The 11987-nt window shown below is 36.7% G+C and overlaps 1 protein-coding gene across 1 annotated transcript; it reads right to left on the reverse strand.

The window, feature by feature from the left end:
- Window positions 1–1829: 1829 nt before the first annotated feature.
- Window positions 1830–3561, reverse strand: LOC110115051 (UDP-glycosyltransferase 75C1). Its single transcript, XM_020848162.2, has one exon. It carries the CDS (start codon window positions 3439–3441, stop codon window positions 2020–2022), a length of 1422 nt encoding a protein of 473 aa, XP_020703821.1. The 5' UTR covers window positions 3442–3561; the 3' UTR covers window positions 1830–2019.
- Window positions 3562–11987: the final 8426 nt, after the last annotated feature.

Consider the following 11987-nt stretch of genomic DNA (forward strand, 5'->3'; position numbering starts at 1 on the left):
TTCTAAAATAATTTTAAAGATTATTTTATTTTTATATTATATAAATATTAATTATAAATATTAGTTAAAATTTTTTGAAATATGAAAAAATATTTAAATCTCTTTTTCTCTCACTCCACTCTCTCTCTCTCTCCCTCATTTTTCTCTTTCTCTCTACCCATGTATCTTCTCTCTTCATCTCTCTCCTCATCTATCTATGCTACCCATTTCTCTCTCCTGCTTTAGATGAAGACTTCAAATGATTTGACATATTAAGAATTTGTCAAATCATTTGGCATATTTAGATCTACCCCAATTAATTTGACAAACTCTTTTTTAAATTTTTTTACTAATTATGCTCCTTTTACTTAATAACCTAACCCTCGACCCGCCCTTGCTTGTGGTATAAGGGGGGCGAGAGTTAGGGTATTGTACATTCTCTTCCCTCACAAATATTTAATCCTACCTCCTTCAATCGAACCCTCGCAAGACTCCATCATGTGTTACATCTCATCCTTCCTCTTTCAACCGAGCTTGCACAAAGAAGCTCCTCTCTACAAGCCTTCTTTTCTTAAATTGAACAAATAAAAATCGTAAGCTTCTTTTTTTTTCCCTCTCTATCTCTATTTTCTTCTTGCTCTTTAGACAAAGAGCTAGAAACAAAGAAGTTTTCTTCCTTGTTTTCCCCTCAAAAAATGGGTAAGTTGTAACTTCTCCTCATTTTAACTCCTTATCAACTCATATCCTTGTTTGCTCTCCTTATCAACTCATATAAAATAATTGTAATTATTTAATCTATAAATGCAAAGGAATTTTTTTTTTAACAGGACACAATGGCGAAAAAGGATTCATGTAACTGACCCCACATAGTGGGATAAAAGCTTGATGTTGTTGTTGTTGTTGTTGTTGTTGGACATTCAGGCCAATTAAGATAAACTCACATGCACAATGCATACACAAAACTTGAACCCAAAACCTCTTAGTTGATAGCCTAAACTCCCAACCAACATACTAAGATGAGCTATGTGCAAAGTAATATTTCCGTTATATCCATTGTGAGAATTGATTAAATTAGTTTAGTTTTAAGTAAGGAATTTTAAATTTTCTACTTATATATTGAAAATCGAATGGAGAAATCTTGACTACATATAATTATGTCTCATATCATTGCAATTATTATCTTAGGTTGATTATGAAGTAATCTTCTATCAACTAAAACTTAATTTTCAATGCATTCATTTAACAATTTGTATAATTAATATTTGGTCAAATTAAAGCTTCTATTATCTTAAATTTATGTCCTAAATATTTTATAAATCTAGATTCATTTGCGAGGAACATCATCATATTATAATCGTTGAAGGACATCACTAACTCGCAAGCATGAGTTAGACATTCAGTGGCTATTATGTCAATCATATCAACGAGAGATTATTACGTGTGGAGATCAGACACAGATAACTATTCGGTTTTGTCTCTGTGAACAGTAAAGCATAGTGGTGAACATTAAACACGCAATTTGTTACGCTTTTATTGTTCACAGAGACAAACCAAATGATTTTCTGTGTACGATATCCGCACGTAATAATTCATCCATGTCAACCTACTATAATTGAAATGAAAAAATAAAACTTAGCCAAAACAATGCTAGATGACTTAAGTTTTCAGAACAATTTTCTAATTAAAGGTCTTGAAAGCATGCCGTTTGATCATTGATTTGGGTTTGCAAACCATTTAACTTTCGACAGCGCGGCTTAAATTACGACGCTTCACTATGATTTTGGAAGCTAATCCACCTTGCAACAATGGCTGCGAATAGCTTCTGATCATGCTAGTTCTCCAAAACCTTATTTTTATTACCAAACGAATACTGATCTAAGAATTAGAGAAGGATCAATCCATGGAGAACTGGTTATAACTGCAATAAAGCAAATTACAAATCAGAATCATAGAAACAAGAGAGAAACTCCAAGCCAATGCGCATGAATTTCTCTGCGCATCATGAATTATTCAAAAGCTAAAACAGCTTGCTTCATCTTTTCAGCAAGCAAAGGCCTTCAGATTCTTCCATGAAGACCCTCCTTCACTAACCGCCTTCCTCGCCTTCTCCTTCCACATCTCCGCTTTCATCCTTATCTGTACCCCTCTCTCCCCTTCCCCCATCACAATCTCCAAACATCTCGCCAATTCCTTCGGCCCGACCCGCCCATTCTCGCCCACCTCCGCCTTTACCGCCGTCCCCCACTCCCTCTCCATCAACCACGCGTTCGTTACCTGATCCGACCAAGTCGGCATCGCCACCGCTGGGACGCCGTGAAATAAACCCTCCACCGTCGAATTCCAACCACAGTGCGTTACGAAGCATCCCACGGCCTTGTGCCTAAGCACTTTCCCCTGTTGGCACCATTCCACAACCATCCCCTGCTTCTCTTCACCGTCAAAGTTCACATCTTCCCATCTGCTATCCTTCCTCACAACCCAAAGATAGGGTCTTTGGCTTTCTATTAAGCCTTTACCAATTTCCTCTATTTCCTCCTTACTCATCTTATGAACGCTTCCAAACGCCACATACACCACTGATTTATTTTCCTGTGAATCCAACCATTCCATGTACTTCTTCTCGTCCTCGTCAAACATGTCGCCAGTTTCCCCTTCCGCCGCCTCCTGCACCACCGGTCCTACCGTGATTAACTCCGCATACTCTTCCATGGATGCCAGAGCGTTCATCTCCAGCTCATCAAAAGAGTTCACAAGCACCCTCGGCTTCCCCCCTGCTCGTCTTCTCCGAGACAAATCGTCGAACAAATTGCGTAGGCCATCGAGAATGTCGAAGAACGGCTCCTCAGGAGACGTGATGGTGACGAAGCTTGGAAGATCACGAATTTGGAAGAGGGGGAGGGAGGGGAAAGAGATTGGAAAAGAGGGATCTTTGGCGTGGGAGACGATGAGGGATTCGTACCCGTCGAAGAAATGGTGGTATATGGACAGAACAGTGACGGCTTGGATCCAGTAGAGGGCGGAGGGGACGCCTAGGTCGCTAGCGACATCACCGGCCCATTGGAGCATGATTGTGTATATCAGGCAGGTAACGGGGCGGCCGGAGGTGGCGAAATCTCGGAGGATGGAGGTGAGATGGTTGGAGCCGAGTTGTTTGATTTGTAACATGAAGGAGCGAAGATCGGCATCGCTGGGGTGGTGACTGGAGGAAGACGAAGAGCCGTCTGAGAAGGGGATGTAAGTGATGCCGTTGTGGTGGATTGGGGAGGTGGGGGAAGGGAGAGAAGGGAACATTCGTCGGTGAGCCATGGTGGCAGTGCAGAAGGTGACGTCGGCGGTTGTCGAGGAGGCGAGTCGTTTGGCGAGGTGGAGAGCTGGATTGAGGTGGCCTTGCGCCGGGAAGGTTATGACTAAGAAATGTGGTTTCTTCGTCGGCGGCGGCGGCGAAGGCGGTTGTTGCTCCATTGGTCACCGGCGGAAAGGAAGAAGCTTTGGTTTGGATAAGTCTTTAGTTCTAGCGGCCACACATTGTTGTGAGTCGATTTGAGTGGGAGGCTTCTATTTGGTGTAATAAGGGGTGGGATAGTTATTTATAAAGAGAAAAAGTTTTAGGTACTAAATTAAATAGATAGTAGATACTCAATAGCCGAATTTATAAAAAGAGAGCAGGTTTTTAATTTAATTAAGTGAAATAAACAGATTTAAGAGATAATTTTTTTAAAAAAGTAAATATGTAAAACTAATTTTAACTTAAAAAAAAATAGTTTTGCACATTTAATAGAACGAGGAAAAAAGTTATGCACATTCTATCAAATGCGAAAAATTATTTTCCGCATTTTGTATATTTATTTAATTATTTAATTAATGATAATTAAAAAATGGACTACATATATTTTTATATTATAAAAAAATTAAATTTATCGAAGAATATTATTGATAGCTAACTAATCTTAAGTCATATATTATTATGAAATATATGTAATTTTATATTATTATGAAATATATTTGTAATATTATATGTAATATATGTAAAAGGGTTTTTTTATTATCAAATATATGTAATGTATTACATTATAGATATATTATAATATATATTTATTTATATAAGTAAGTAATATAGTATGAATTAAAGAAATGAATAGATATTTATTCTAATATTATAACTACTTATTTAATTTATATATTAGAAATAATATAAAATAATAATAATATATGACTCAAGATTAATTAAATACCAATAATAATCTTTGATAAATTTTAAAAATTTTATAATATTAAAAAATAAGTAGTCGATTTCTTAATTCATCATTTATTAAATAATTAAATAAATATACAAAATGCGGAAAATAATTTTTAGCATTCAAGAAATCAAACAATATATTTTTGTATAATACAGAAATTAGTTTCACGTATTTCCGCCGATTTAAATTATTTCTTAAACCTGCTTCTTTCACTTAATTAAATTAAAAACCTGCTCATATTTATAAATTATCCTTGTTGGGTGCTAGAATATATGCGGCGGTAGAGTTTCTAAATTCGCGTCCGAGCGTTGTACGAGTATTCAGCACACAAACAGAAAAGATAAATGAATACCAAGGTTTTTACGTGGAAAACCCAAAAAGGGGAAAAACCACAGGGCCGCGCCCAGTTGTAAAGTTCCACTAGTATTTGTTTGAAGTACAAAGGTTGATCCGTCTTACAAATCAAGACGATCATTTTACAATCAACTTGTCACAAAGTTACAAAGTTCTGCAAATTCCCGGCGTTTCCCGAAAATCCTGCAGAGTTCCGGCGTCTTCATGCGGCGAGAAGAGCTCCGGGGTGGTCGAGGAGGAGCTTCTTCCTTCTCTTCCTTATTCTCTTCTTCTTCTCTCTCTTCACTTGAGTCCCCCTTTGTGAAGAATGAGGGCTCTATTTATATTCTGGAGTGGTGTGGCTCGTAAATAGGTGTGAGATCATTGGTGAATAGGGAGTGGTTTGAATGGACGGCCGATATTGAACCCTTCGATCGTGTACAGTTCGTTGGACATTTGGAGGCCTTAGAGATGTCGGAATTCAGCGATCTTGGGCTCCTTGGATTCGACTCGTCGAACCGTTCGATTCGAGTATAAGCTCGTTAAAATCGGAGACTGTTTGGTAACTCAAATTGCGGTTTGAACCTTACAACAGTGCTTCGGGTCCTTGATTTGGACCCATTTGGGCTCGGATTGAGTTGAATTTGGTGTCGTTGGGTTCGCATTTCCGAGACGCTCAGTTTGACAGTAAGCTCGCTGAAATCGGAGTTCAGGTGCTTCCAAATTTAATTTTTGAAGTTTCCGGGTTTAGTTTTGCATAAAGATTCGTGCCCAATCAAGATAATTTTATTATAACGTATCAATCCTATTCAATATCACCTATAGTAATATTTCAATTATTGCATAATTAAAAATTTGAAAGATAATTTTACATCTTAATCTTATTCAAATAAAATAGAGTTTAACATATAAGATATCAAGGTTTTTTTATGAAAATTTGGAGAGAATGAAATATATATATAGAGAGAGTTTAACGTAGATGATCATTCTCTCAATTAGAGAGGATGAGATCATAAAATAGTGAAGTAAAATTTCATGTTTAACCATTGTAGTAGAGCTAATATATTGGAAAATTAATAGAGGTATAATGTAGGCATGATAATGTTAGGTAGGCGATGACAGCGAGGTGACAGTGGTCGAACAAAAATAAATGGACAATGACAATTGAGCGATGGTAATAAGATGATAGTGGTGGATGGTAGTGATCATCTATTTTGAAGTTCAAGTAAAGTTTCAGAGTTCTTTAGATCTCTAAGTTCTCTCTGAACTCCAGTCCAAGCAACCCTCATATAGAGAACGAGGGTAAATTTTTAATATTATGGGGGTGACATCTTGATAAATCTAGCCAAAATTTCATAACATTCCTTCAAACAACTCATATTGAATAATTTGATTATAAATTATTTATTCAACATCTAAGTGCCTTAAAGACTTCAAAATCAAATGATCTTAGTCTCTTTTGATTATAAGTCCTTAACATAAGTAATACATCAAGATTCATGCCGAACAAATAACTTTGGTGACACATCATGAATAAAAATATACACAATTACATTTTATTCCTTTATAATTTTATGATAATGAGCAACTAATTTTCATTTAATTAAAAAATATATGATGATCATCATATTTTTCTTATCAAGTAATCTAATTAATTTCAAATTTCAAGTTATTCGAATCAATCTAAAACCAATAAGAATAATAATTGAATCTTTAATTTAGAACTAATCTAACTCTAATAATTATTCACTTGATTTTTTTTTCTGGGACGTTTAAGGCGTTTGAGCATTAATGAAAGGGGAGGAATTGCTTCCGTCCACTATAGGGTCATAGTACCGATTAATTCAAACACAAATATTTTAAATGAAATTAGTATGTCGAATCATTTATTGATTGAAAGAGCAGTGACGGCAAGAGGAATGATGGTGGGGCAAGAAATGTTTAGATTTTAGAATTTTTTTAAATAATTTTTTTTTAAAGGAAAGCTCATTAAATATAATTTTAGGGAAACAAAATGATATTTGATCTTAAGCCCAGTGTGTTTTAAATAAAAACCTCAATTATTAATAAACCTAATAAATTATGTCAAATTTTTTATACATTAATTTGATATATAAATAAAAACTATTTTGAAAATTATTTAAATTTTACTAAATAATAGCTAATGGATTCATTCTATGCAATCCACGTCACCGTCATTTATGACTATCACGTGTCTTGCACGTGTTTGTTGCAGCAATGATTTGTCGGCATTATTCTATTTTGTTTGATTTTTTTTATGGATTAGTTTGAATTTTTTATTGGAGGAAGCATAGATTTAAAACCCACGAGGCTGGAACTGATGTGATTGACTGTCTTGATTTCTACGAGGCAGATTTTTTGCTTTTTATTTTCTTAAATAGTTAAGACTTTTGCAGTTTTGCTGGTTATACTCCCATCTCTATGAAATGGAATCACTGGTGCAACAATTCAACCATTAGTGAATTTTTAGGGGGCCAAAATCTGGAGGATATTTCTGATTTCTTTTTGAAGGACCTTATCTCCAGTTCTCACTAGATCCTTCCTGAGAACTTCCCTCTGCATTTGAGATATGTTTTTGGGAATTTTAATGAAATTGGGGATGCTGGTCCCTGCCTGCTTTGGAAAAATCGAAAAAATTATAAGTTTAATAGTTTTATTGAGTATTACTCTGATATCCCAAATTGCTCTTGGTACAAACTGGTTTGGCCCAAAAGGAATATCATTAAGCACACGGTTTTTGTTTTGTTGGCATTAGTGGGAGGCTTAAAGACTGCGGATGCTCTTCATATTAGGAACATCTCTGTTACAGATATTTGCAGTTTATGTTTTTTACATAAATAAACTGTTTCTCATATGTTCTTTGATTGTGCTTACTCTTTCTCTATCATTTTCGCTCGCATGCCTGGGTTGCAAAGTTCCCTCCTTAGGCCCAATATCTTCTGGAATGGTTTAAAGTTGAGTTTAAAGGCAATGCTGAGATTAAAATTTTTTATAAAGTTATGACTTGTTATGCCATTTATCACATATGAAAAGAGAGAAATGGCAAAAGATTTGGGAACTCCTCTAATTGCTATAATACCTTGCTGCTCAACATTAAAAGAAACAAGTTTGATAAGGTTTCTAAATGGAAGAACTCACGGGACTTGTTGGGGAAACTATAGTGATGTTAAAAGACTTTGTCTGGGGGATTCGGCTCTCTGAGTTTTCTCTGCTTTACTTCTCTCTGTTGTTGGTATCATTTATGGTAATTGCTTTGCAATGTGTTTCTCAAGAGCTTGGTGCGGGGTTCTTTCCTGCTGGATTTTCTATTACTTATGGATGGTCTTTTCGGACAACCAAGAGTGTTGGACTGCTGGCGTTGGGTTTTTGAGGACGATGATGATAGCTGCAGATTTTAACTCCCCTTGGAGGGTTTGCGGGGCAACCAGGGGACATCTGACCAACGTTTTATCGACTGCAGCCTAAGTCCTTCATGATGATTCATGAAGTGCTGATGGAGAATTGGATCATATACCACATTTTGGTCTCCTTTAATGTTTGTTTTGGATGTATTGGGTGGTATATTTTTTGGTTTTTTACTTTTTCTTACAAGCTAATTTTTTGTATTTAGCTTTGGTTGGGTGTATTTTTCTTTCTGAATTGTAATGTTTTTGTTTCATAGCAATATATGGGCATATGCCCCAAATTTTCCCAAAAAAAAAAAAATATGAACGACAGTGTAGCCCTAATTTTTACGTCTCTATATTGTATGAATATCTAGCACACGGGCCAAAGAGCACAGGATTTCTTATGTTGAAAAATCTTGAAAAATGGAAAAATCACGAGGTCACGCTCAGTTAAAATGATTCCACTAGTGTTCGAGTAGATTACACTTAACTGAATAGTCCTTGAGGATGATCATATTACAATAATCAACAATCTGATTGAAATATGGTGACAAATGAAGGTCAGATGAAGCCCGACGACGTTCGAACGAGTGGAAGCCCGGCATTAGTCGGTGGTCCGACGTAAGTCCAGGTGTCGATCGATGGTCCGACGTAAGTCCGACGTCAGTCGATGGTCCGGCTGAAGTCCGGTGTCGGACGATGATCCGGTAGAAGTCCGGCGTCGGTCGGTGGTCGAGGAGCCAGGTGGCAAGAACGATCTCTGGTCTCTCTTCTTGTTTCTTTACTTGGGGATCCCTTTTCATGAGAAGTGAGGAGTCTATCTATAGATTTTCTAAAGTGACATTGTTAGTAAAAACGAGAAAAATCAAAGAAAAATTGGGATTGGTTTACATGCATGGCCGATATTGATTCCCTTGATAGTGGACCGTTCACTGGACATTTTAATGTCTTGGTAATTTTAGAATTTAGTGATCTTGGGCTCGTTGGACTTTTCACGTCGAGCCGCTCGATTCGACTATAAGCATGTCATGTTTGGAAAACATTTGGTAATCCAAATTTTGGTTTGAACCTTACAACAGTGCTTCGGGTCCTTGATTTGAACCCATTTGGACTTAGATTGAGTCGAATTTGGTGTCGTTAGGTTCGTATTTTAGAGTCAGTCAGTTGTAAGTTGGTTGAAATCAGAGTTTGGATAGTCCCAATTTTAAATTTAGAAGTTTCCAACTTAATTTTGCCTCTAGATTCATGTCAGATCATGGTAATTTTTTAATGATATATCAAGACTCAAACCCGTGTTACAAATATAAGATTCAAATTTGTTGCGTTCTAGAATATTGTGGTCGGTAGAGAAATATATAGTTTAACGTCTTAATATTATACGAAGATCCAGCACACAAGAAGATAAGAGAGAGTGTGTGTAGCATTCATAAGAGACACCAGAGTTTTACATGGAAACCCCTAAAAAGAGGTAAAAAAACCACGGGGCCTGGCCCAGTTTGAATGAATCCACAAGTATTTGCAGTCGATTACAAATGAGGCCCTTCTTAGGGAGAAGGCCTTGGCTTGATGTTACAAATATATGTCATATAGAGTGCATTACATGGTGGGAGTTACAATAATCAACATAGACATATTTATTTGGTTGGAAGGGCCAAAGTCAGCACGAGACAGGAGTCCGAAAGATCATAGTTGGCAGGAGATCAGGGTCAGAAAGATCGTTATCTTATGATAGAGATCAGAATGACTATAATTGGCAAGAGACAGGGGTTTGAAAGACCATAGTAGAAGGGTGGTATCCAGGAGAACTCTCGGCGTCAAGTGGTGGCCCGGCAGAAGTCCGAGTCTTGGGTTGTGGTCCGATAGAATTTCGGGCCTCAGGTGGCGATCTGGCAGAAGTCTGGGACTCAGGTGGTGGTTCGGAAGAACTTTGGGCGTCATGTGGTGTCCTGGTGAAGCTCGGAGCCTCAAATGATGGTCCGACAGAGGTCCGGGCCTCAAGTGGTGGTCGGACAGAGTAATAACGTTAGGCGGTGGTCCGGCGGAGGTGAGGGCCTTAAGTGGTGGTACAACGGATCAACGACATCAGGAGGCGGTCCAGCGGGGGTGAGGGACTCAAGTGGTGATCTAGTGGAGGTGAGGGCCTCCAGTGGTGGTCTGGTGGAGCAACGATGTCAGACGGTGGTCCGGAGGAGGTGAGGGCCTCAAGTGGTGGTCCGGCGGAGCAACAACATTAAGCTGTGGTACGGCGGAGGTGAGGCCCTCAAGTGGTGGTCCGGCGGAGCAACAATGTTAAGCTATGGTCCGGCGGAGGTGAGGGCCTCAAGTGGTGGTCCGGTAGACGTGAGGGCCTCAAGTGGTGTTATGGCGGAGCAACGACGTCAGGCGGTGCTTCGGCGGAAGTCCGGTGGTGGTCTAAGAGGACCTTCTTCTTTCTCTTCCTTCTCTTATTACTTGGATCCTCCTTTCAAGAAAAATGAGGGGTCTATTTATAGATTTCTTAAGTGGCATGGCCCGTAAATAGGTGAGAGATCAAGGGTAAATGAGGAGTGGTAGGATGGACGATTGATATTGAATCCCTTGATCATGTACCGTTCATTAGACATTTGAAGGTCTTAATGATGTTTGAATTCGGTGATCTTAGGCTCGTTGGATTCGTCTCATTGAGCCGCTCAATTCAATTATAAAAACGTCATGTTTGGAGACCGTTTGGTAATCCAAATTGTGGTTCGAACCTTCCAATAGTACTTCGGGTCCTTGATTTGTATTCCTTTGAGCTCGGATTGAGTCGAATTTGGTGTCGTTGAGTTTGTATTTCCGAGAAGTTTAGTTTGACTATAATTTTACTGAAATCGGAGTTCGGATGGTCCCAATTTTAATTTTGAAAGTTTCCATGAAATCGGAGTTCGGATGGTCCCAATTTTAATTTTGAAAGTTTCCAACTTGATTTTGCATCGAGATTCGTGCCCGATCAAGATAATTTTTTGATGACGTATCAGAATTCAAAATCTTTTGATTGATAACCAAAATTTTCAACCAACAGATGAAGATGAGCTGCATGAAGTAGATTTATTATATTGACATATTAATAGCAATGCAACTCTTCTTGATCTATTAACATGGAGGTCTTTTATTTAAGTCCTAAGTATATGATATATGTGTGAATGTCTTAATTAGCCTAAATGTCCCAATTAGCCTATATATATATATAGTACTAATATATTAAATATTAGTTTTTAATTGTTATAATTTAATCGTTCGATATTTCATAAAATAAAAATAGTTATAAAAAGTTTTTTATTTTATGTTGCTCATAGTAATATTATTTGAATAAATATTTTATATTAAATTTTATTTGAAAAAATATATTAATAATTCTATTTCAGATCAATTTAAATTTGATATGAATATATATTTTTGTCAACATTATTCCCCTCTCTCTTCCATACAGCTTTATACGTTTATTTAAATTGTTAATAACTTTGTACTTTTAGCTGAGATTTCTAATTACCTCAAAAAAACATGAAGATCCCAATTACGAGCTTGAATCGATTGAAGCAGTTTTTGTTGACTTCCACAATCATTAATAAGTTTTTTTTTTTTTTAATATTTGAATGATTTGTATATTTTATATTTGATCTGAGCAAGAGAATTTAGATATTTTTGATGGAGGCCGAATACATAAAACCAAATAGAGGAGCAAAATAATATATTCGAATAATGTTCGATTAACAATAAGAAAAGATTAAAATAATATTTTAACCTACTTCAAATCTTATTAGACCTGTTATTAATTTTGTTTAAGGCTTCATTTGGCAATAGAGAGATAATTAATAATTAATGTTATTTTTAATTCACTACCCTTGAGCGTTGAAATATTTTTGGCAATCGAGAGATAATTTAGCATATGTACAAAAATCGTATATATTGATACATCATCACGAAATAATTTTGATCGGGCACGAATCTCGAGACAAAAACGAACCCGAGAACTTCAAAAATTAAATTCAGGAGCAGCTGAACTCCGATTTCA

This window comes from Dendrobium catenatum, unplaced genomic scaffold (assembly GCF_001605985.2).
Source record: "Dendrobium catenatum unplaced genomic scaffold, ASM160598v2 fragScaff_scaffold_1510, whole genome shotgun sequence".
NCBI lineage: Eukaryota > Viridiplantae > Streptophyta > Magnoliopsida > Asparagales > Orchidaceae > Dendrobium > Dendrobium catenatum.

Bases quoted from the DNA above. Each gene is read 5' to 3' on its own strand.
- LOC110115051 (XM_020848162.2), bottom strand. From the start codon at position 3,441: ATGGAGCAACAACCGCCTTCGCCGCCGCCGCCGACGAAGAAACCACAT.